The 25,584-nt window shown below is 45.0% G+C and overlaps 1 protein-coding gene across 1 annotated transcript in view; it reads left to right on the top strand.

Annotated features, from left to right (window-relative positions):
- The first annotated feature begins 282 nt into the window (after positions 1 to 282).
- Positions 283 to 25,584, top strand: part of amph (amphiphysin) — a 254,448-nt gene continuing 229,146 nt past the window's right edge. The window contains exon 1 of the mRNA XM_056293150.1: positions 283 to 351. Within this exon, the coding sequence (XP_056149125.1) occupies positions 283 to 351 (69 nt within the window). The remainder of the gene's footprint in view (positions 352 to 25,584) is intronic.

Here is a 25,584-nt window from a genome sequence, read left to right on the forward strand (position 1 = left end):
ATCAGCTGCTAATGTATTATATATATATATATATATATATATATATATATATATATATATATATATATATATATATATATATATATATGTCAGGAAGATATGTGATCAATATTTTATCTTACCTAGGTGAATATATAAACTGGTCAATAAATTAAAAGTGTTTTGGTCAAATCCAATATGAACGGCTGTGTGTGACTGTCGCTTTAAGAGCTCTCCCCCCCCTCTCCCCCCCTCCGCTTTCTGCAGATCAGCGTCCTTTATCGTCTTTCCGAATCAGCAGCCATGGCTGAAATAAAGACTGGAATCTTTGCAAAAAACGTCCAGAAAAGGCTGAACAGGGCACAGGAGAAGGTAAGACGACGACTACCCGAGTACGTGTATTTATATTAGGCAGTATTACGAGTACGTGTATTTATATTAGGCAGTATTACGAGTGGTACATGGCCGAAGCAGTCGTCCGTAGGATGCTGCAGGGAGGAGCAGGTGAAGCCTCGGTGAAACCGCCTGTTTCTTAGTCCCGCACGGTCCCTAACCGTGGCTGCGTTTCTTAGTCCCGCACGGTCCCCTAACCGTGGCTGCGTTTCTTAGTCCCGCACGGTCCCCTAACCGTGGCTGCGTTTCTTAGTCCCGCACGGTCCCTAACGCCTGCTGCTTCATTTAGACCGTGGCTGCGTTTCTTAGGCTACCGACGAGCTTCGGGTACAGACCTGTCTCGTCTCATGGTGCTTCTGTCTCGTCTCATGGTGCTTCTGTCTACCGCACCGCACCGCAGACCGTGCTTAAGCTGTGGTCTTTTCGACGGAGACGATGCATTTAGACCAGGCCGTCTTCGTGAACTACCAGGTCCATGCAGGATAAAGGGGGACGTGACTGATCACCGCCATCATGCCATGATGTTTCAGGCCCAAGTCCTTTATTTGATTAAACCTGCATTTTTCTCTTCTTGTCTTTTGAATCGGCTCGTGGTGTTTTCCTTCCAAGGTCAGAGAAGGGGGGTGAGGAGGGGATGCGCTCCCTGCCTCCCTTCTTCATCTCTCAGCACTACTGTTTATTTATAGGCGGTTTTGTGGACCGCCAACACAAAGTACGTCCTCGAATGAGTGTGTAGCTGCCACAGTAGCACAGCACAGCACGCAGCCCTCCACCCAGCCTCTGTCTGTCTGTCTGTCTGTCTGTCTGTCTGTCTGTCTGTCTGTCTGTCTGTCTGTCTGTCTCTCTCTCGCTCTCTGTCACTATCATCTCGTCTGTCCGTCTGTCTGTCTGACTGTCTCTTGCTCTCTGTCACTATCATCTCGTCTGTCTGTCTGTCTGTCTGTCTGTCTGTCTGTCTGTCTGTCTGTCTGTCTGTCTGTCTGTCTGTCGCTCTCTGTCACTATCATCTCGTCTGTCTGTCTGTCTGTCTGTCTGTCTGTCTGTCTGTCTGTCTGTCTCTCGCTCTGTCACTATCATCTCGTCTGTCTGTCTGTCTGTCTGTCTCTTGCTCTCTGTCACTATCATCTCGTCTGTCTGTCTGTCTGTCTGTCTGTCTGTCTGTCTGTCTGTCTGTCTGTCTGTCTGTCGCTCTCTGTCACTATCATCTCGTCTGTCTGTCTGTCTGTCTGTCTGTCTGTCTGTCTGTCTGTCTGTCTGTCTGTCTGTCTGTCTGTCTCTCGCTCTCTGTTACTATCATCTCGTTTGTCTGTTTGTCTGTCTGTCTGTCTGTCTGTCTGTCTGTCTGTCTGTCGCTCTCTGTCACTACCATCTCGTCTGTCTGTCTGTCTCTCGCTCTGTCACTATCATCTCGTCTGTCTGTCTGTCTGTCTGTCTGTCTGTCTGTCTGTCTGTCTGTCTGTCTGTTACTATCATCTCGTCTGTCTGTCTGTCTGTCTGTCTGTCTGTCTGTCTGTCTGTCTGTCTCTCGCTCTCTGTTACTATCATCTCGTCTGTCTGTCTCTCTCTCTCGCTCTCTGTCACTATCATCTCGTCTGTCTGTCTGTCTGTCTGTCTGCCTGTCTGTCTGTCTCTTGCTCTCTGTCACTATCATCTCGTCTGTCTGTCTGTCTGTCTGCCTGTCTGTCTGTCTGTCTCTCGCTCTCTGTCACTATCGTCTCGTCTGTCTGTCTCTCTCTCGCTCTCTGTCACTATCATCTCGTCTGTCTGTCTGTCTGTCTGTCTGTCTGTCTGTCTGTCTGTCTGTCTGTCTGTCTGTCTGTCTGTCTGTCTGTCTGTCTCTCGCTCTCTGTCACTATCATCTCGTCTGTCTGTCTGTCTGTCTGTCTGTCTGTCTGTCTGTCTCTTGCTCTCTGTCACTATCATCTCGTCTGTCTGTCTGTCTGTCTTTCGCTCTCTGTCACTATCATCTCGTCTGTCTGTCTGTCTGTCTGTCTGTCTGTCTGTCTGTCTGTCTGTCTGTCTGTCTCTCACTCTCTGTCACTATCATCTCGTCTGTCTCTCTGTCTGTCTGTCTGTCTGTCTGTCTGTCTGTCTGTCTGTCTGTCTGTCTGTCTCTCTCTGTCAGTATCAACTGTTCTGTCTGTCTGTCTCTCTGTGTCTCAGTATCATCTGTTCTGTCTGTCTGTCTCTCTCTCTGTCAGTATCAACTGTTCTGTCTGTCTGTCTGTCTGTCTCTCTCTCTGTCAGTATCAACTGTTCTGTCTGTCTGTCTGTCTCTCTGTGTGTGTCTCTCTCTCAGTATCATCTGTTCTGTCTGTCTGTGTGTCTCTGTCTGTCTCTCTCTCAGTATCATCTGTTACTCTCTCTGTCAGTATCATCTGTTCTGTCTGTCTGTTTGTCTGTCTGTCTGTCTGTGTGTCTCAGTATCATCTTTTACTCTCTGTCTGCTAGTATCAACTGTTCTGTTCTGTCTGTCTCTCTTTCTCTCTCTGTCTGTCTCTCAAAGTCAAATTCATATTCAAATGTGCTTTTATTAGCATGACAAATGTACATTTGTATTGCAAAGCATTTTCACAGAAAGGACAATAAGAGTGCACCAATACAGAACATATATACATATATACACACAAAGTACGTCCTCGAATGAGTGTGTAGCTGCCACAGTAGCACAGCACAGCACGCAGCCCTCCACCCAGCCTCTGTCTGTCTGTCTGTCTGTCTGTCTGTCTGTCTGTCTGTCTGTCTGTCTGTCTGTCTGTCTGTCTGTCTGTCTCTCGCTCTCTGTCACTATCATCTCGTCTGTCTGTCGCTCTCTGTTACTATCATCTCGTCTGTCTGTCTGTCTGTCTGTCTGTCTGTCTGTCTGTCTGTCTGTCTGTCTGTCTGTCTCTCGCTCTCTGTCACTATCATCTCGTCTGTCTGTCTGTCTGTCTGTCTGTCTGTCTGTCTGTCTGTCTGTCTGTCTGTCTGTCTGTCTCTCGCTCTCTGTTACTATCATCTCGTCTGTCTGTCTGTCTCTTGCTCTCTGTCACTATCATCTCGTCTGTCTGTCTGTCTGTCGCTCTCTGTCACTATCATCTCGTCTGTCTGTCTGTCTGTCTGTCTGTCTGTCTGTCTGTCTGTCTGTCTGTCTCTCGCTCTCTGTCACTATCATCTCGTCTGTCTGTCGCTCTCTGTTACTATCATCTCGTCTGTCTGTCTGTCTGTCTGTCTGTCTGTCTGTCTGTCTGTCTCTCGCTCTCTGTCACTATCATCTCGTCTGTCTGTCTGTCTGTCTGTCTGTCTGTCTGTCTGTCTGTCTGTCTGTCTGTCTGTCTGTCTCTCGCTCTCTGTTACTATCATCTCGTCTGTCTGTCTGTCTCTTGCTCTCTGTCACTATCATCTCGTCTGTCTGTCTGTCTGTCTGTCTGTCGCTCTCTGTCACTATCATCTCGTCTGTCTGTCTGTCTGTCTGTCTGTCTGTCGTCTGTCTGTCTGTCTGTCTGTCTCTCGCTCTGTCACTATCATCTCGTCTGTCTGTCTGTCTGTCTGTCTGTCTGTCTGTCTCTTGCTCTCTGTCACTATCATCTCGTCTGTCTGTCTGTCTGTCTGTCTGTCTGTCTGTCTGTCTGTCTGTCTGTCTGTCTGTCTGTCGCTCTCTGTCACTATCATCTCGTCTGTCTGTCTGTCTGTCTGTCTGTCTGTCTGTCTGTCTCTCGCTCTCTGTTACTATCATCTCGTCTGTCTGTCTGTCTGTCTGTCTGTCTGTCTGTCTGTCTGTCGCTCTCTGTCACTACCATCTCGTCTGTCTGTCTCTCGCTCTGTCACTATCATCTCGTCTGTCTGTCTGTCTGTCTGTCTGTCTCTTGCTCTCTGTTACTATCATCTCGTCTGTCTGTCTGTCTGTCTGTCTGTCTGTCTGTCTGTCTGTCTGTCTGTCTGTCTGTCTGTCTCTCGCTCTCTGTTACTATCATCTCGTCTGTCTGTCTGTCTGTCTGTCTGTCTGTCACTGTCATCTCGTCTGTCTGTCTGTCTCTCTCTCACTCTCTGTCACTATCATCTCGTCTGTCTCTCTGTCTGTCTGTCTGTCTGTCTGTCTGTCTCTCTCTGTCTGTCTGTCTCTCTCTGTCAGTATCAACTGTTCTGTCTGTCTGTCTCTCTGTGTCTCAGTATCATCTGTTCTGTCTGTCTGTCTCTCTCTCTGTCAGTATCAACTGTTCTGTCTGTCTGTCTGTCTGTCTCTCTCTCTGTCAGTATCAACTGTTCTGTCTGTCTGTCTGTCTGTCTCTCTGTGTGTGTCTCTCTCTCAGTATCATCTGTTCTGTCTGTCTGTGTGTCTCTGTCTGTCTCTCTCTCAGTATCATCTGTTACTCTCTCTGTCAGTATCATCTGTTCTGTCTGTCTGTTTGTCTGTCTGTCTGTCTGTCTGTGTGTCTCAGTATCATCTTTTACTCTCTGTCTGCTAGTATCAACTGTTCTGTTCTGTCTGTCTCTCTTTCTCTCTCTGTCTGTCTCTCAAAGTCAAATTCATATTCAAATGTGCTTTTATTAGCATGACAAATGTACATTTGTATTGCAAAGCATTTTCACAGAAAGGACAATAAGAGTGCACCAATACAGAACATATATACATATATACATCAAGACATGCAATACAACAACTTACACAGCTACATCATGGCAACAAGATCCTGTGTGAGTGGATGTGTGTGAATTTGTCAGTCTCTGCATATCTGCGTGTGTGTGTGTGTGTGTGGGGAAAGGAACAACTCCTTCCTATCTTCAGGACATGGTCAGGCCCTACACCCCCGCCCGACCACTTGGTTCTGGTGCCTCGGGACGCCTGGTTGCCCCGTCGCTCAGAGGCCCCTGCTGCCGATCGACCCGGTCACGGCTCTTTTTTGTCCTGGCCCCACAGTGGTGGAATGAACTCCCCACTGATATCAGGACAGCGGAGTCGCTGCCCATCTTTTGGCGCAGGTTGAAAACTCACCTCTTCAAGAACTACAACCCTGTTACTTGTTCTTAGCACTTATTGTATTCACTCATTTAAAAAAAAATGCTTTCTTTCACTTTTACTTTAGCACTGGTTTTGCTCTTAGATGCTTGTTTAGATGCACTTATGACCTCTGATGACTAGTAGTTCTGATTTCCTACGTTAAATGATGCGCTTATTGTAAGTCGCTTTGGATAAAAGCGTCGGCTAAATGACTCTAATGTAATGTGTGTGTGTGTGTCCGAGTGTTGTCCCGGTCCTCCCCGTTGGGAAGGAGTACGGGGTATCACACACTGTCCCTCAGACGGTGGCAGGCTAGAACATACTGTGCGGCCACAGTACAGCTGTCTCTGTGTTCATCTAGTATTTAGGGCAGTTTTCTGGGGTTTGGCAGGGCAGTGAATTTGGGATGTCTCTCCTCAAATTTCGGGAAGTAGTAATTGCGGATTTCCTGGAATATCTTGCATTCAGCTAAAAAGTGCAGCTCTGTCTCAACAACATTGTCTTCACACTGTTGATAGAAACGTTCGTCTTTTGGCATCCGGGTGTTTTTATGTCTGCCTGTTTCTATTGCTAGGCGATGCTCACTGAGTTTGTTTCTATGGCGATGCTCACTGAGTCTGTTTCCATGGCGATGCCCACTGAGTCTGTATTTCGTCAGTATGTTTCTTAAATGTGTTTCTTTTATTTGAACGAGGTAATCTGCTAATGTGTACTCTCTGTCTAGGGCCAAATAGCATTGCATCTTGCGTTGGGATTTTTTTTTAGATTGCCAATATTCATAATAATTTTCTTTTAGGTTTGAGGGAATTTGTTGAAGTCAAATATGTTGTGTAGTTTGGACCTGGTCCTGTGCCTCTAAAGTGTTAGTATGTGTTAGTGGAACAGGATGGCTGAAGACCAGGTTGGTAGGAGAGTTCTTATCTTTGCTCAACTCTTGGTATTGCAAGGCTTTATAATGGAAAGAGTGTGGGTCCCTGAATGTTAGCTGTTTCTAGAATTTGATTGCTCTTTTTTGAATTTTAATCAGAAGAGGATATTGGCTTAGTTCTGGCCTGCATGCATTGCTTGTGGTGTGCCAATGGACTTTAAGAATGTTTTGACAGAATTCAACATGCAGGGTCTCAATTTGATGTTTTTCCCATTTATCTAGTTCTTGACTTGCAAGTGGACCCCACACTTCACTGCCATAAAGGGCAATTGGTTCTATGACTGATTCAAATATTTTTAACCAGATTCTAATTGGAATTTCAAAAGGGATTTTGTCTTTTTATGGCAAGTAGAGCCCTGCGTGCCTTGTCTCTTAGTTCATTCACTGCCATGTTGAAATTTCCTCTAAAATTGATTCTAAGGCCCAGGTAGGTATTATTAAATGTATGGTCAATTTCATTTGGCCCTAATCTAAATATGTGCTGTCTTTGCTGATATCTGGATCTTTTCTGAAATATTATTATTTTAGTTTTACTCATGTTAACTGTCAGGGCCCAGGTCTGACAAAACTTTTGAAGAAGATCTAATTGAGTCTGGAGTCCTTCCTCCGATGGTGAAAGAAGGACCAGGTCATCCGCATAGAGCAGGAATTTGACCTCACTGTCTTGCAGTGAGTCCAGTTGCTGGTGAGTTTTCCAGCATAGTTGCCAACTCATTGATATACAAGTTAAACAGAGATGGGCTTAAAGGGCAGCCCTATCTCACTCCGCACTCCTGAGGGATATAGTGAGTTCTATTGGATCCTATTTTGATTCCACATTTAGCTCCCGAGTACATTGATTTTATAATATCATATGGTTTTCCCCCTACACGGCTTTCCATTAATTTGTAGAACAATCCGTGATGCCAAATAGAATCAAATGCTTTTTTGAAGTCGATAAAACAAGTGAATGATTTGTTTTTATTTGGAGTATGTTTTTCAATTAGGGTGTGTATGGTGTAAATATGATCAGTAGTGCGGTAGTTTGGTAAGAATCCAATCTGGCTTTTACTCAAGACATTGTGTTTCATAAGGAAGTTTATTAGCCGGGAGTTGATGATACTACAAAATACCTTCTCCTGGTTACTGTTCACACAGATGCCCCGGTAGTTGTTGGGGTCAGATTTATCTCCACTTTTGAAAATTGGTGTGATTAATCCGTGATTCCAGATGTCGGGAATAACCCACACTCAGAACTAGGTTGAATAACTTAAGTGTAGCACATTGAGACTTTTCATTCATAGATGTTAGCATTTCATTTAGAATGCCATCAGGTCCACATGCTTTTTTGGGCTTCAACTTGCCAATTTGTTCTAAAAGTTCCTGCTCAGTGATGGGGGAGTCGAGTGGGTTTTGATATTCCTTGATTGACAGTTCTAATTTTTCTAGTTTGCTTATTATGTTACATTGGTCCATGTTTTGATCTGATTGGACTTTCTTAAATAGAGTTTGGAAATGGTTTGTCCAGATATCTTCATCTTGTATCACTAATTCTTCATGATTTGTTTTTTGAAGCGATTCCAATTGTCCCAAAATGTATTGGTGTTTCATGACTCCTCAATCACTGTCAGTTGCTTACAGGTGTACTGAACTTTCTTAGTCCTGAGTGTGCGTTTATATAGTCTTAGTGTCTCACAATATAGAAGTCTAATTGATGTATTATTTGGCTCTCTGTGTTTCTGATTGGATAACTTGCGAAGTTCTTTCCTTATTGATGGACATTCTGCATCAAACCAGGTATCTTCTTTCTTAAATTTTGGTTTTGATCTTGCTCTTTTTAATCTTGCTTTTTCTGCTGTTTTTTCAACTTTTTCCACGGCCTGATTGACACCTTCTTTACTGAGGATATAAGGGGTATCTAGGAAGATGTCTAAAGGATTTTGGATTTCGTGATTGTCAATGGCTTTCTTGAATTCCTTTGTACTGTTTTCAGCCCATCTGTATGGTTTCTTTATGTGGAGCAGCTTACTGGGCTGTGATTTGATAGTGTTGATTTCTGTCTTTTTGATGAACACAGTGATTTGGCTGTGATCAGAAAGGGGGGTTAGTGGTTTGACAGTGAATGCTCTAATTGACAAGGGGTCTATATCGGTTATTACGTAATCTACTGTGCTATTTCCAAGAGGTGAGCAAAGTGTGTGTCTTCCAAGAGTGTCTCCTCTTATCCTACTGTTGACGATATACAAACCCAGACTACGACAGAGCATCAAGAGTTCTTTTGCATGTCTGTTTGTAGCTGGATCAAGGTTGCTTCTGTGGGAGTAAACAAACTTATTGGCTTTATCAAGTGAGTTACAAATGTAGTTATTGCCATCTGAACATACAAAGTCATTCTGGGTGCCTGTCCGTGCGTTTAGATCTCCACAGACAAGAAAATTTCCCTGATCCTGAAATGGCTTGTTTCTGTCTCTAACAGTGTAAATGTATCTTCACTGTAATAGGGAGATTCATAAGGGGGGTATACATTGCACAGAGGAAGATATCTTTTTGTGAGTTGAAGATTTCTTTTCTAATTTTTAGCCAGATATGATATTTTCCTTTTTTAATGACACTGATTTGTCTGTCTAATTTTGATTTGTACCACATTAACAAACCTCCTGAGTTTCTACTCTGCTGTACTGTGCTGAGTTTTTGTGACGATACAATTATTTCTTTATAGTCTGGGGGGACAGTGAGTGATTTTGTTGTCTTTACTCCATGTTTCTATTATTATCATAATGTCAATATCTCTGATGTTCTCCTGAAATTCTCTATTTCTACATTTCAGGCCAAAAGTTGATGAGCTCAGACCTTGGTTATTCCAAGAACTAATGGAAAGGCAGGCCATAGTAACAAATAATAACAATAATGTTCACAATGAGATAAAACTTTCAAAACAGAATAGTTACAAAACATTGTCTATATATACATCATCAATCTTTTTTTTTTGGTTAACAGACTTAAATACATTCAGAGCAGATGTACTGAAGCATTCGCCTGATCTCACCCATCTGAGGTGATCCTGTCCTCTCAGCGCCTCTGCATGGCTGTGCTGCGGGGCTGAGCTGCAGTAGGTTCAGTTACTGGCTGGAGGTGAGGTGAGGTGGTGGTGAGGTCCAAGGGGCCAGAGGTCTGGTTGGGAGGGGGTGTGGGGGCGGTGATGGGCTTGGTGATCTAGTTAGGAGGGTGTGTGGACTGGTGCTGGGGGTGGGAGGTCTGGTCCTGGAAGGGGGGTGGAGGTGGATGGGCTGATATTGGTGGTGGTGGGGGGGGGGGTTCCAGCCTATACTGGATGTGGTAGGTTTGTGGGCTGGCCCCTTTTTGGCTGAGATGCTAAGTGCTGAGGGTCTAGGGCTAAGGTGTTGATTCGTGCCGTCAATCAATCTTTTTTTTTGACATTTTAAATTAATTTAGAGCAGATGTACTTGAGCAGCTGTCTAATGTCATCCACTTGAGGTGGCTTCTGTCCCTTCAGCGCCTCTGCATAGCTGTGCTCTGGCTTGGTGGGCTTTTTGCTAGGCTGTGCTGCAGTTGGCCCAATTGTTGGCTGGACATGATGGTCCGGCAATGGGGAGGAGGGGAAGTGAGCCGTTTTGTATGGAGGGTAGCGGTCTTGTCTTGCGGGCAGGTGGGGGTGGTGATGGGCAGGTATTGGGGGCCAGTGACCTGGACTGGTGGGGGGGGGGCGTCGGTGGTGGGCAGGTCCTGGGGGCCAGGGGTCTGTTTTGGAGGAGGGGTGAGCTGGTCCTGGAGGCTGGTGATCTGGTTGGGATTGCCTGGGGGAGGAAAGTCTGGTCCTGGAGGGGGGTGGGAGGCGTGGTTTGCTTGTCCTGGTGGCTGGAGGTTGAGGCCTGTACTGGCTGTCAGGCTTGTGGCTCTTTTTGGCTTAGGTGCTGAGTGCTGTGGTTGGTGGGTTGCTCCTGATGAATGGTGGACGGGTTGTTGTGGCTTGGTTGGTCTGTTGTCATGGTGCTGATGCCACTCTCTGTCTGGATGGTTGTATCTGCGGTGGGGCCATAGCTGGGGGGGGGGGGTAAGGTGTCCATTCGTTGTGGGGAGCTGTCTCCCTAGTGCTGTATCCTTTAGTTTTTTTTGTAAATTTCCTCACTGCCATCTTGTTTAAATGGCAGTGGTCATACAGGTCCTGTGTTGAGATGTTGGAGTGGTGGGCCAGATGAACATTAGGTAGATGGGCACAGCCTCTGGAGATGTCAGCATTTACTCTTTGGATTGTTGTTGGGTGGAAGTCTTTGCGGGGAAGAAGGGTGGAGACCGTTATTCTAGAGTTAGGGAAAGAGTCTGCTGCTTTGTTTGCCAGCCTGCTGATGAGGTTTCCTACTCGTTCTTGTTCAGATCTTAGATCGTTGGTGCCTGTGTGTATTATTATATGAGCTGGTGTGCTAAACTCGGGGTCAGAGAGGAGACACAAGGCATCTTGTATTCCTGGACTCCAGATTTTAGATACTCTTTGTCCAGGGAATAGCATCTGTTCCTGGAGAAATTTGCCATTGGAGTCAATCAGGATGGCTACCTCAGCTTCCTGATCTAGCTTGGCAGGTGTAGGTAAGGTTCTTTCCTTGGAGGGGGCAGGGGCTGAGCGTGTGTCAGATTTAGGTGGTGGAGCAGGATTCATCTTTGCTAGGGGGAGATGAGGTCTGTTGGCTGCAGGGCTGCGTGGTGGGTGGCAGGTCAGAGTTTTGTGAGGGGTCAGAGGTAGGAGGGGAGTGCTGTGTTTTAAGCATTTTAATCATTTCATCTCTCAAGTAGAGCTCCTCTCTGGTTTTGTGAGTTCTCTTTTCATTTCACCCCGCATTTCCGTTACATCTTTTCTCATTGTATCTTTGAGTTCTGTGAGCTCTTCATGTAGTTTGTCTTTGCCTTGGATCAGACTTTCAACCTCTCTTTTTATTTCTTGCACTGATGTCTTCATCTGGTTCTTTGCTTGGCTGAGCTGGTCCCTAAAAGCATCAGTGTGAGGGCCGCTGGCTACCCATTTCCCCACTGTTTCTCTTAATTCCACTACCTCTACCTCTGTTAGGGAGAGACCGTTCCTTAGCTGGGCTATTGTAGCATGGAGACCAGGGCTTTTGGGGGAGACAGCAGAGAAATGTGTGGTGGCAGTGACAGTGGGGGCCTGGTCAGTGGCAGGTGTTGTTAAAGCCTCTGTGTTGGTGGCATTATCAGCGGGGGGCTGGTAATTTGCAAGTGTTGTCGGAGCCTCTGTGTTGGACTTGAGCTGTGGTGTTTCTGGGGTTTGGCTTATTTCTTCTTTTTCATTTTCTGACAGTTTTCTAATTGTCTGGAATGAGTTTTCAAAAGAAATGAGGGCACCTTGGTTACCCTGCACCATGATGGTGCCATTTTGGTAGATGTTCATGGTGAGAAAATTGTTCTCTGGTTGTTTACTTTCGTCATCAAAGGCATAAAGTTGACGTCCTTTGCATATTCCTCTTTTTGTTATGTGTTCAAAATGCTCACAGAAAGCTGCATGCCATGCGTTTGTTTTCTCGGTGTAGAAGACCAGATTAGTGGTGATCGTTTTGCCTTTTCTTTGGTAGCTGTCTCTGAACAGAGTCTCTGGGTTTTGGTGCTGGAGTTTTATTAGCATGAATGCTGGGCATTCACACTATTGCTTTGCAGTTCTTCATTTATTTATTTATTTATTTTTCTTCTGCCCATTTTCTGACACTTTGTAGCTCCTTCATACTTTTAGCTACTGAAACCATTCAACTATCAAAATGTTCAACTCATTAAGGACATTATTGCTATCCTTTCAGATTTTTCACGCCTTTTGAAGTTTTTGAAATATTCAACTTTTTTCAGCCATTTTTTGAATGGGAGTCAATGGGGGACTTTTGCAACATTTCCACCTCTTTTACTCCTTCATACTTTTAGCCACTGAAACCACTCAGATATCAAAGTGTTCATCTCTTTGAGCCCATTAAGGCTCACATTTCGTTTTTTTTAAATCTTTTATCCTTTTAGACATATTAAGCTTTTTCTACTTTTTCAAAACAATGGAAGTCTATGGGGAAAGGTTGAAACCCTCATCACCTTTGAACTATATCTCCTCCTTCATTGTTTGACCTAGAACCCCCATTTAAAGCTTAAACAGTTCAGGACATTCAGCTCTTTCAGAACCCTATTCTCTCTTTCTCTCAGTTCATTTCAGTTCAGGTGGCTTTATTGGTATGACAAATTGTTCATGTGTGTGTCCAAAGCTTTTGATACGTTAAAATGTGTGTACATTGAAAAACAAAGTAGAAATAACAATAAGTGGTTGTAATTAACATTAAAGATCTGCACAGTAAATGAACATTAACACTAACATATGTATTTGTGTGTGTGTGTAAAAATATAACATTAACATTAGTTATATTTATAGTAAAACATTAAAAAATAAAATACAGAAATAGCTGTATGTGTGTCTGTGTCTGCATGTGTATGTGTGTGTGTGTGTGTGTGTGTGTGTCTGTGTGTGTAAATTATATATATATATATATATATATATATATATATATATATATATATATATATATATATATATATATATATATATATATATATACACAGTAGTGAAGAGTTGCCAGATGGCTGGAAAACCACTGCAGAAATAGTGAGGGAGACAGCTAGGAAGGTACTTGGTGTGTCATCAGGACAGAGGAAGGAAGACAATGAGACTTGGTGGTGGAATGAGGAAGTACAGCAAATTATACAGAGGAAAAGGTTGGCAAAGAAGAAGTGGGATAGTAAGAGAGATGAAGAAAGTAGACAGGAGTACAAGGAGATGCAGCGTAAAGCAAAGAGAGAGGTGGCAAAGGCAAAGGAAAAGGCGTATGGTGAGTTGTATGACAGATTAGACACTAAGGAAGGAGAAAAGGACTTGTACCGATTGGCTAGACAGAGGGACCAAGCTGCAAAGGATGTGCAGCAAGTTAGGGCGATCAAGGATAGAGATGGAAATGTGCTGACAAGCGAGGAGAGTGTGCTAAGAAGGTGGAAGGAATACTTTGAGGGGCTGATGAATGAAGAAAAGGAGAGAGAGAGAAGGTTGGATGATGTAGGGATAGTGAATCAGGAAGTTCAGCGGATTAGTGAGGGCAGCTATGAAGAGGATGAAGAGTGGAAAGGCAGTTGGTCCTGATGACATACCTGTGGAGGCATGGAGGTGTTTAGGAGAGATGGCAGTGGGGGTTTTAACTAGATTGTTTAACACAATCCTGGAAAGTGAGAGGATGCCTGAGGAGTGGAGAAGAAGCATACTGGTACCGATTTTCAAGAACAAGGGCGATGTGCAGAACTGTAACAACTACAGAGGTATAAAGTTGATCAGCCACAGCATGAAGATTTGGGAAAGAGTAATAGAAGCTAGGTTAAGAGGAGAGGTGACGATCAGCGAGCAGCAGTATGGTTTCATGCCATGAAAGAGCACCACAGATGCGATGTTTGCTTTGAGAATGTTGATTGAGAAGTATAGAGAAGGCCAGAAAGAGTTGCATTGTGTCTTTGTAGATTTAGAGAAAGCTTATGACAAGAGTGCCGAGAGAGGAGGTGTGGTATTGTATGAGGAAGTCAGGAGTTGCAGAGAAGTATGTAGGAGTGGTGCAGGATACGTATGAGGGAAGTGTGACAATGGTGAGGTGTGCGGTTGGAATGACAGATGGGTTCAAGGTGGAGGTGGGATTTGTTTGCAATGGTGATGGACAGGTTGACGAACAAGATCAGGCAGGAGTCTCCATGGACGATGATGTTCGCGGATGACATTGTGATCTGTAGCGAGAGTAGGGTGCAGGTTGAGGAGAGCCTGGAGAGGTGGAGGTATGCACTGGAGAGAAGAGGAATGAAAGTCAGTAGGAGCAAGACAGAATACCTATGCGTGAATGAGAGAGAGGACAGTGGAATGGTCAGGATGCAAGGAGTGGAGGTGACAAAGGCATTTGAGTTTAAATACTTGGGGTCAACTGTCCAAAGTAATGGGGAGTGCAGTAGAGAAGTGAAAAAGAGAGTGCAGGCAGGTTGGAGTGGGTGGAGAAGGGTGTCAGGAGTGATTTGCAACAGAAGGGTATCAGCAAGAGTTAAAGGGAAAGTTTACAAGATGGTTGTGAGACCAGCTATGTTGTATGGTTTGGAGACAGTGGCACTGACGAAAAGACAGGAGGCAGAGCTGGAGGTGGCAGAGTTGAAGATGCTAAGATTTTCACTGGGAGTAACGAAGAAGGAAAGGATTAGGAACGATTATATTAGAGGGACCGCTCAGGTTGGACGGTTTGGAGACAAAGCAAGAGAGGCAAGATTGAGATGGTTTGGACATGTGTGGAGGAGAGATGCTGAGTATATTGGGAGAAGGATGCTGAATATGGAGCTGCCAGGGAAGAGGAGAAGAGGAAGGCCAAAGAGGAGGTTTATGGATGTGGTGAGGGAAGACATGCAGGTGGCTGGTGTGACAGAGGAAGACGCAGAAGACAGGAGGAAATGGAAACGGATGAGCCACTGTGGCGACCCCTAACGGGAGCAGCCGAAAGTAGTAGTAGATATACACACACAGAGTATAACATCAGTAGAGTAATAGATGTGGTGTGTGCGTGCGTGTGTGTGTGTGTGTGTGTGTGTGTGTAAGTGTAAGTAAATAGGTGTGTTGTGGTTGTGTTCCATCACTCACTGTCCGTCAGACTGCAGCAGGTAGAAAGGAACTGTGCCGCAAGTGTAGCACACTCTGCTCTTTCCCCCAAGAGTAGTTTGAGTGTTTCTGCATCAGGAAGGTGGTGTAAAATTGGGCAGAAGTGGGTGAATTGGGGGAAGTAGATTTTTCTGATGTGGTGCTATTGTTCAGACGTGGTTGTGAAGTGCAGCTCTGTCTCCACCTCCCTCAGAGAGCAGTGTTGACACAACCGTTCATCAACAGGTAGCCACCATTTTTCGTGGTGACCGGTTTCAATGGCCAGGCTGTGCTCACTGAGTCTGTACTTTGTCAAAGTGGTCCTCAGTGTTGTGTCAGTTACCCTGGTCAGATAATCTGCGAGTGTGTACTGTCTGTTTAGGGTCGGATAGCACTGCATGTTGCTTTGTGTTTGTGTTTGAGTGTTCCAATAGGTGATGTAATGTTGTTTTTGATGTGTTGTCATTTGGTTGACACTAAGTGATTTGAGTCTTGAGCATATGGGTTGTCAGTATTGTTGAGTGAATAAGTCTTGAGGCTGTGGGTTGTCAGTGTTGTTGAGTGAACTAAGTCTTGAGGCTGTGGGTTGTCAGTATTGTTGAGTTAACTTAAGTCGTGAGGCTGTGAGTTGTCAGTGTTCTTGAGTGAATAAGTCTTGAGGCTGTGTCTTCTCAGTATTGTTCAGTGAACTAAGCCTTGAGGATGTGGGTTATCAGTATTGTTGAGTGAACTGAGTCTTGAGGATGTGGGTTATCAGTGTTGTTGAGTGAACTAAGTCTTGAGGCTGTGGCTTTTCAGTATTGTTGAGTGAACTAAGTCTTGAGGCTGTGGCTTGTCAGTATTGTTGAATGAACTAAGTCTTGAGGCTCTGTGTTGTCAGTGTTGTTGAGTGAACTGAGTCTTGAGGCTGTGGGTTGTCAGCATTGTTGAGTGAACTGAGTCTTGAGGCTGTGGGTTGTCAGTGTTGTTGAATGAACTAAGACCTGAGGCTGTGGGTTGTCAGTGTTGTTGAGTGAACTGAGTGTTGAGACTGTGGGTTGTCAGTATTGTTGAGTGAACGGAGTGTTGATACCGTGGGTTGTCAGTATTTAGAGTGAACTGAGTATTGAGGCTGTGGGTTGTCTGCATTGTTGAGTGCACTAAGTCTTGATGCTGTGGCTTGTCAGTATTGTTGAGTGAACCAAGTCTTGAGGCTGTGGGTTGTCAGTATTGTTGAGTGAACTGAGTCTTGATGCTGTGGGTTGTCAGTATTTAGAGTTAACTAAGTCTTGATGCTGTGGGTTGTCAGTATTTAGAGTGAACTGAGTGTTGAGGCTGTGGGTTGTCAGCGTTGTTGATTGAACGAAGTCTTGAGGCTGTGGGTTGTCAGTATTTATAGTGAACTGAGTGTTGAGGCTGTGGGTTGTCAGCATTGTTGAGTGAACTAAGTCTTGAGGCTATGGCTTGTCAGTATTTAGAGTGAACTGAGTGTTGAGGGTGTGGGTTGTCAGTATTTAGAGTGAACTAAGCCTTGAGGCTGTGGGTTGTCAGCATTGTTGAGTGAACTAAGTCTTTTGGCTGTGGGTTGTCAGCATTGTGGAGTGAACTAAGTCTTGAGGCTGTGGGTTGTCAACATTGTTGAGTGAACTCAGTCTTGAGGCTGTGGGTTGTCAGCATTGTTGAGTGAACTAAGTGTTGAGGCTAGGGTTGTCAGTATTTAGAGTGAACTGAGTGTTGAGGCTGTGGGTTGTCAGTATTGCTGAGTGAACTAAGTCTTGAGGCTGTGGGTTGACAGCATTGTTGAGTGAACTGAGACTTGAGGCCGTGGCTTGTCTACTGTTGAGTGAACTGAGCCTTGAGGCTGTGGGTTGTCAGCATTGCTGAGTGAACTAAGTCTTGAGGCCGTGGGTTGTCAGTATTTGGAGTGAACTAAGTCTTGAGGCTTTTGGTTGTCAGTATTGTTGAGTGAGCTAAGTGTTGAGGCTGTGGCTTTTCAGTATTGTTGAGTGAATTAAGTCTTTTGGCTGTGGGTTGTCAGCATTGTTGAGTGAACTAAGTCTTTAGGCTGTGGGTTGTCAGGATTGTTGAGTGAACTAAGTCTTGAGGCTGTGGGTTGTCAGTATTTAGAGTGAACTGAGTCTTGATGCTGTGGGTTGTCAGTATTTAGAGTGAACTAAGTCTTGAGGCTGTGGGTTGGCAGTATTTAGAGTGAACTAAGTCTTGAGGCTTTTGCTTGTCAGTATTGTTGAGTGAGCTAAGTCTTGAGGCTGTGGGTTGTCAGTATTGTTGAGTGAAGTAAGTCTTGAGGCTGTGGGTTGTCAGTATTTAGAGTGAACCGAGTTTTGTGGATGTGGCTTGTCAGCATTGATGAGTGAACTAAGTCTTGGCTGTGGGTTGTCAGTATTTAGAGTGAACTAAGTCTTGAGGCTGTGGCTTTTCAGTATTGTTGAGTGAACTAAGTCTTTTGGCTGTGGGTTGTCAGCATTGTTGAGTGAACTAAGTGTTGAGGCTGTGGGTTGTCAGTATTGTTGAGTGAGCTAAGTCTTGAGGCCGTGGCTTGTCAGTACTGTTGAATGAACTGAGCCTTGAGGCTGTGGGTTGTCAGCATTGCTGAGTGAACTAAGTCTTGAGGCTGTGGGTTGTCAGTATTTAGAGTAAACTGAGTGTTGAGCCTGTGGTTTGTTAGTATTGTTGAGTGAGCTAAGTCTTGAGGCTGTGGGTTGTCAGTATTTAGAGTGAACTATGTCTTGAGGCTGTGGCTTGTCAGTATTGTTGAGTGAACTGAGTCTTGAGGCTGTGGGTTGTCAACATTGTTGAGTGAACTAAGTCTTGAGGCTGTGGCTTGCCAGTATTGTTGAGTGAACTAAGTCTTGAGGCTGTGGGTTTTCAGTATTGTTGAGTGAACAGATTGTTGAGGCTGTGGCTTGGCAGTATTGTTGAGTGAACTGAGTATTGAGGCTGTGGGTTGTCAGTATTTAGAGTGAACTGAGTCTTGATGCTGTGGGTTGTCAGTATTTAGAGTGAACTAAGTCTTGATGCTGTGGGTTGTCAGTATTTAGAGTGAACTGAGTGTTGAGGCTACTGGTTGTCAGTATTTAAAGTGAACTGTGTGTTGAGGCTGTGGGTTGTCAGCATTGTTGAGTGAACTAAGTGTTGAGGCTGTGGGTTGTCAGTATTGTTGAGTGAACTGAGTCTTGATGCTGTGGGTTGTCAGTATTTAGAGTGAACTAAGTCTTGAGGCTGTGGCTTGTCAGTATTGTTGAGTGAACTGAGTCTTGAGGCTGTGGGTTGTCAACATTGTTGAGTGAACTAAGTCTTGAGGCTGTGGCTTGCCAGTATTGTTGAGTGAACTAAGTCTTGAGGCTGTGGGTTGTCAGTATCTAGAGTGAACTGAGTGTTGAGGCTTTTGGTTGTCAGTATTGTTGAGTGAACTAAGTCTTGAGGCTGTGGCTTTCCAGTATTGTTGAGTGAACCAAGTCTTGAGGCTGTGGTTTGTCAGTATTTAGAGTGAACTGAGTGTTGAGGCTTTTGGTTGTCAATATTGTTGAGTGAACTAAGTGTTGAGGCTGTGGGTTGTCAGTATTGTTGAGTGAGCAATGTCTTGAGGCTTTGGGTTGTCAGCATTGTTGAGTGAACCAAGTCTTGAGGCTGTGACTTGTCAGTATTTAGAGTGAACTAAGTCTTGTGGCTGTGGTTTGTCAGTACTGTTCAGTGAACTAAGTCTTGAAGATGTGGGTTGTAAGTATTGTTGAGTGAACTGAGTCTTGAGGCTGTGGGTTGTCAGTATTGTTGAGTGAACTAAGTCTTGAGGCTCTCGGTTGTCAGTATTGTTGAGTGAACTGAGTCTTGAGGCTGTGAGTTGTCAGTATTGTGAGTGAACCAAATCTTGAGGCTGTGGGTTGTCAGTATTGTTGAGTGAACTAAGTCTTGAGGCTGTGGGTTGTCAGTATTTAGAGTGAACTGTGTGTTGAGGCTGGTGGTTGTCAGAATTGTTGAGTGAACTAAGTCTTGAGGCTGTGGGTTGTCAGTATCTAGAGTGAACTGAGTGTTGAGGCTTTTGGTTGTCAGTATTGTTGAGTGAACTAAGTCTTGAGGCTGTGGCTTTCCAGTATTGTTGAGTGAACCAAGTCTTGAGGCTGTGGTTTGTCAGTATTTAGAGTGAACTGAGTGTTGAGGCTTTTGGTTGTCAGTATTGTTGAGTGAACTAAGTGTTGAGGCTGGGGGTTGTCAGTATTGTTGAGTGAGCAATGTCTTGAGGCTTTGGGTTGTCAGCATTGTTGAGTGAACCAAGTCTTGAGGCTGTGACTTGTCAGTATTTAGAGTGAACTAAGTCTTGTGGCTGTGGTTTGTCAGTACTGTTCAGTGAACTAAGTCTTGAAGATGTGGGTTGTAAGTATTGTTGAGTGAACTGAGTCTTGAGGCTGTGGGTTGTCAGTATTGTTGAGTGAACTAAGTCTTGAGGCTCTGGGTTGTCAGTATTGTTGAGTGAACTGAGTCTTGAGGCTGTGAGTTGTCAGTATTGTGAGTGAACCAAATCTTGAGGCTGTGGGTTGTCAGTATTGTTGAGTGAACTAAGTCTTGAGGCTGTGGCTTGCCAGTATTGTTGAGTGAAGTAAGTCTTGAGGCTGTGGGTTGTCAGTATTTAGAGTGAACTGTGTGTTGAGGCTGGTGGTTGTCAGAATTGTTGAGTGAACGAAGTCTTGAGGCTGTGGGTTGTCAGCATTGTTGAGTGAACTAAGCGTCGGGACCACCTGGCTGTGGGAACTCTTTTCTTTGCTCAACTCTAGGCATTCCAGGGCTTTGTAATGCTATGAGTGGTGGTCACTGTTTTTAAATGTTTCCACAATTTGATTGCCGATTGTCCCATCTCACTTTCTCTCTCTCTCTGTGTCGGTATCATCTGTTACTCTGTCTCTCTCTCTGTCTCTCTCTGTCTCTCGCTCTCTTTCACTCTCGCTCTCTTGGAGCGGAGCTTAAGAGCGAGTGAGCACAGAGTAGCAGCGTGTTGCTTCTGTATAAACAAGTTTCTTAAACGAGCTTTTTTTTGTACCCGTCTTGTCCTTTTTCATTTGCTTTTTTGTTGTCTTTTGGTTAGTTTTTTTCGGTGACTGGTCTAAGCGGAGGTTTTTTTTTTTGTAGCTGTGCTACCGCCCTCAGCGGAGCAATACGGCCCTTTTCAGGTCATGTCAGAGAACTTCCGTTCTGACTCCTTGCTGGGTATGCTAACTTCCGGACGGACTGTGGCGTTTACACAGTCACTCACAAACCTGCCTGAAATATGGCTAGATGATGTGCCACGGATTGCCAAAACAATTGCATTAACCAAACGGTCCAAACTCGACAAAGGTACACATTTTTCATCGAATTGTACCAGCTTGATTATGCTAAAGAACTTATGTTAAAGGCAATAACTTTAAATCATAGTCAGAAAAAAAGCGAGATCTTGAGAGAGAGCGATCTTGAGAGAGATCATGAGAGAGAGAGCAAGAGAGCTCTTGAGAGAGCTCATGAGAGAGTGAGCGAGAGAGATCTTGAGAGAGAGATCTTGAGAGAGATCATGAGAGAGCGAGCGATTGAGATCTTGAGAGAGGGATCTTGAGAGAGATCATGAGAGAGAGAGCGAAAGAGATCTTGAGAGAGATCATGAGAGAGCGAGAGAGAGAGATCTTGAGAGAGATCATGAGAGAGAGAGCGAGAGAGATCTTGAGAGAGAGATCTTGAGAGAGATCATGAGAGAGCGAGCGAGAGAGATCTTGAGAGAGGGATCTTGAGAGAGATCATGAGAGAGAGAGATCTTGAGAGAGGGATCTTGAGAGAGATCAGGAGAGAGCAAGCGAGACAGATCTTGAGAGAGGGCTCTTGAGAGAGATCGTGAGAGAGCAAGAGAGATCGTGAGAGAGCAAGAGAGATCTTGAGAGAGATCATGAGAGAGAGAGCGAGACAGATCTTGAGAGAGGGCTCTTGAGAGAGATCATGAGAGAGCGAGAAAGATAGAGATCTTATGAGAGAGAGAGAGATTTTTGATTTTAAAAAGGTACATTTAATCTGAATACATTACAGTCCAACAGCTGATATCCAAACACAATCATCTCTTTATCATCCAGCTCATACAAAAAGTAGTCTAAACAAGTATTTGTAAAAACAGAATTTCAAAATTCAAAATAAAATAGCCCAACATAACAAACACAAAATCACCTCGGGGGGTTTGCAGCAACACAACATGCTGTCCTTAAACCCTTGCATCGAATGAGGAACGACTCCCTAAAAAAACCCTTTAACAGGGAGAAAAAATAGGAAGAAACCTCAGGGAGAGCAACAGAGGAGGATCTCTCTCCCAAGACGCACAACGTGCAATGGATGTGTTTATATAATGTGCATAACAAATAAATAAAATAAGAAGAAAACCAAATCTTCGCCAACTCCCACTAAGCACACTACCAGCCCAAGTTCTGGGGTGTGAACACTCTGCTCCCCTGTTGTAGACCCTCATCATCCTCAGCTCTCCTTTAGACGGTTTTTACTTCGTAGCGGTAAAAAAGTCTCTTGTGCGGCATGTAGACCCCATGTTGAGCAGCTGAGCTACGGCCTCGGTGTTGTTGAGTCCCAATCCTGCTGCAGTCACTACGCGCTGTGGGGTGGTGGTCGTGGTGGAAACCAGTTTCTGGGAAAATCCTGGAGAGCACCAGTCATGGACAACCAGCCTGGCTCCATGTATCAGTGGCTCCTCCAGCAGCAGTAGGAGGAATATCGCCCAGTGCAACACCCTCATCAACCAGACTGGTCTTACACATCATCAACAACAGTGACCAGGACGGGACATGATTTGTCTCATACTGCTTCTGACTCTTCATGATGTAATTCTTGTTTGATTTTCAGAACTATTTTGCCTAACCTGTAGATCTCCTGATCAGCGTAGCCCCTTTCTTCTTCTGTCTCATCTGAGATTTAACACGGTACAGAAACAATTCTTTGTGTGCAAAGAAGTCCTCAAGTTTAACATTTCTCTCATTTTTTGTTTGTTGCAAAAATTTCTTTATCTGGCGTGCATCATAGCACTCTTGCTTTGCTATCCCTGACAACTGGGAGGAAGTGTGAGTCTGGCTGTCTACACCACCATCCTCCTCAAACTCATCTTTAGACATTTGTACCTCTGGCTGCTTCTTCTTTAATACAGGTACCCTAACTGTCTATACCACAGTCCCCTTCCTCCTCCTCTTCCCCCATACTCAACTCATCCTCAGACAGTTGTTCCTCGTACTGCCTGCTCTACACCCTTGTCAATGCTCCTTTTTTGGCTTGAGAGCCACTCGTTTTAGCAGACTGCTTTCTCTTCAGTACAGGAACCTTACAGACTTTTTCTTCCTCCATCAAATCCTCCTCGCTGCTCAGCACTACGCCTTCTGCAGCTCTACATATAGTGTTTGATGATGCTCAACACTACGCCTTCTGCAGCTCCACCTGTAGTGTTTGATGATGCTCAACACTACGCCTTCTGCAGCTCCACCTGTAGTGTTTGATACTCAACACTACACCTTCTGCAGCTCCACTTGTGGTGTTTGATGCTCAACACTACACCTTCTGCAGCTCCACCTGTAGTGTTTGATGCCATTACCTTTTCACGTGGTGCATCTTTTTCAACATTTATGTATTTCTTTTTAGACTTTTCACTCTGTTAGGGTGGTTCAGTTTTGTTGGTGTAATCTGGACTCTGCCCTTTTCTGTTGTGTCTTTACTGCTCTGCCTGGTTTTACTCTGTCCCTTTTCTGTTGTCTCTTCACTGTTCTGCCTGGTTTTACTCTGTCCCTTTTCTGTTGTCTCTTCACTGTTCTGTCTGGTTTCACTCTGTTTGTGGCCTCTCGCTTCTTCACTCTGTGTTTTTTCCTCAGAGGAGTGTTTCTCAGGACGTGCCCGAACCAGATGACCCTCTCCTCCACAGCCAAAACACTTCAAGGTCCCAGAGTTTACAAAAATAACATCATCAAAATCATCTACCTTCACCTTAAAAGCTACATCCAAGTCTTCGTCTTTTTTCTTCAGGATAATTTGAGCCTGTCGTCAGTGTGAAACTACATGTCACACCAGCAGCGACTTGCAGCCAGAGGACAGTTTCCTACTTTTCCGTATCTACTTTCCGTATCTCGACAGCTCTTGACAAAAAATCATTTGAGATGAACGGCAGAATGTTTGAAATGGTGACTCTTGTCGACGGCATGGTGAGAGGCGACACCGACACCAAACTGTCATTAACAACAACGCTGCCTCAACCACTTCGGTTGCTTTGGCTACAGCGTTGACAAAAATCACCACAGCGCCCCCTAGCAGCAGATTGAACGCTGCTGTGACCCACAACCTCTCCCAATGCCTTCCCCTCTCCCAGTAGGATGGCTAGTTTGGCTTCCCCTCTCCCAGTAGGATGGCTAGTTTGCCTTCTGCTCTCCCAATAGGATGGCTAGTTTGCCTTCTGCTCTCCCAGTAGGATGACTAGTTTGTCTTCTCATCTGCCATTAGGATGACTAGTTTGTCTTCCCCTTTCTCAGTAGGATGACTAGTTTGTGTTCTCCTTTCCCAGTAGGATGACTACTTTGCCTTCTGCTCTCCCAGTAGGATGGCTAGTTTGTCTTCCCCTCTCCCAGTAAGATTGACTAGTTTGTATTCTGCTCTCCCAGTAGGATGACTAGTTTGTCTTCCCCTCTCCCAGTATGATGACTAGTTTGTGTTCTCCTCTCCCAGTATGATGACTAGTTTGTCTTCTCCTCTCCCAGTAGGATGGCTAGTTTGTCTTCCCCTCTCCCAGTATGATGACTAGTTTGTCTTCTCATCTCCCAGTAGGATGACTAGTTTGTCTTTCCCTCTCTCAGTAGGATGACTAGTTTGTGTTCTCCTTTCCCAGTAGGATGACTACTTTGCCTTCTGCTCTCCCAGTAGGATGGCTAGTTTGTCTTCCCCTCTCCCAGTAGGATTGACTAGTTTGTATTCTGCTCTCCCAGTAGGATGGCTAGTTTGACTTCTGCTCTCCCAGTAGGATGACTAGTTTGTCTTCTCATCTCCCAGTAGGATGGCTAGTTTGTCTTCCCCTCTCCCAGTAGGATGACTAGTTTGCCTTCTGCTCTCCCAGTAGGATGACTACTTTGCCTTCTGCTCTCCCAGTAGGATGACTAGTTTGTCTTCTCATCTCCCAGTAGGATGGCTAGTTTGGCTTCCCCTCTCCCAGTAGGACGGCTAGTTTGCCTTCTCCTCTCCCACTAGGATGGCTAGTTTGCCCTCTGCTCTCTCAGTAGGATGGCTAGTTTGCCTTCTGCTCTCTCAGTAGGATGGCTAGTTTGCCTCCTCCTCTCCCAGTAGGATGGCTAGTTTGCCCTCTGCTCTCCCAATAGGATGGCTAGTTTGCCTTCTGCTCTTCCAGTAGGATGACTAGTTTGTCTTCCCCTCTCCCAGTAGGATGGCTAGTTTGCCTTCTGCTCTCCCAGTAGGATGGCTAGTTTGTCTTCTGCTCTCTCAGTAGGATGGCTAGTTTGTCTTCCCCTCTCCCAGTAGGATGGTTAGTTTGCCTTCTCCTCTCCCAGTAGGATGGCTAGTTTGACTTCACCTCTCCCAGTACGATGGCTAGTTTGTCTTCTGCTCTCCCAGTACGATGGCTAGTTTGTCTTCTGCTCTCCGAGTAGGATGGCTAGTTTGTCTTCTCCTCTCCCAGTAGGATGGGTAGCTTGTCTTCTCCTCTCCCAGTAGGATGGCTAGTTTGACTTCTCCTCTCCCAGTAGGATGGCTAGTTTGTCTTCTGCTCTCCCAATAGGATGGCTAGTTTGTCTTCTGCTCTCCAAGTAGGATGGCTAGTTTGTCTTCTCCTCTCCCAGTAGGATGGCTAGTTTGTCTTCTCCTCTCCCAGTAGGATGGCTAGTTTGTCTTCTGCTCTCCCAGTACGATGGCTAGTTTGTCTTCTGCTCTCCGAGTAGGATGGCTAGTTTGTCTTCTCCTCTCCCAGTAGGATGGCTAGTTTGTCTTCTCCTCTCCCAGTAGGATGGCTAGTTTGACTTCTCCTCCCCCAGTAGGATGGCTAGTTTGCTGATGTCAGGGAGGCTTCTGAAGTTTGGGTGGTAGATTTGTTCAGTGTTTGGGTAGTGATGATTTCTAATGTGGTTCTACTTAGGACAGGTGATGATTAAGTGTAGCTCTGTCTCCACCTCTCCCATGTCGCAGTGTGAGTACAGCCTCTCTTCTGCCGGCAGTCATGTTTGTCTGTGTCAGCTTTTTTCTACGGCCAGGCCATGCTGACTGAGTCTATACTTCATCAAGGTGGTTCTCAGTTTGGTATCAGTCACTGTGTGTAGATATTCTGCCACAGTGTGCTGTCTTTTTAGGGCCAGATAGCATTGCATTTTATGTTGGTTTTTAGTTTGTGTCTGAATAAATCATATAATTTACTTTTTGCTGAGTTATAATTTGATGGATTCTGAAGTTCTGGTCCTGAGGCTGTGAGGTGTCAGTGTTTGTTAGTGAACTGAGCATCAGGGCCAGTTGAGTGAGGGGACTGGTTTTGCTCGACTCTTGGTGTTGCAAGGCTTTGTAATGGTATGAGTGGGGGTCACTGTTTTTCAAAAGTTGCCAGAATTTGATTGTCCTATTCTGTATGTTGATCAGTAATGGATATTGGCCTGA

The sequence above is a fragment of the Lampris incognitus genome, chromosome 14 (genome assembly GCF_029633865.1).
Source record: "Lampris incognitus isolate fLamInc1 chromosome 14, fLamInc1.hap2, whole genome shotgun sequence".
In the NCBI taxonomy this organism is placed as follows: Eukaryota; Metazoa; Chordata; class Actinopteri; order Lampriformes; family Lampridae; genus Lampris; species Lampris incognitus.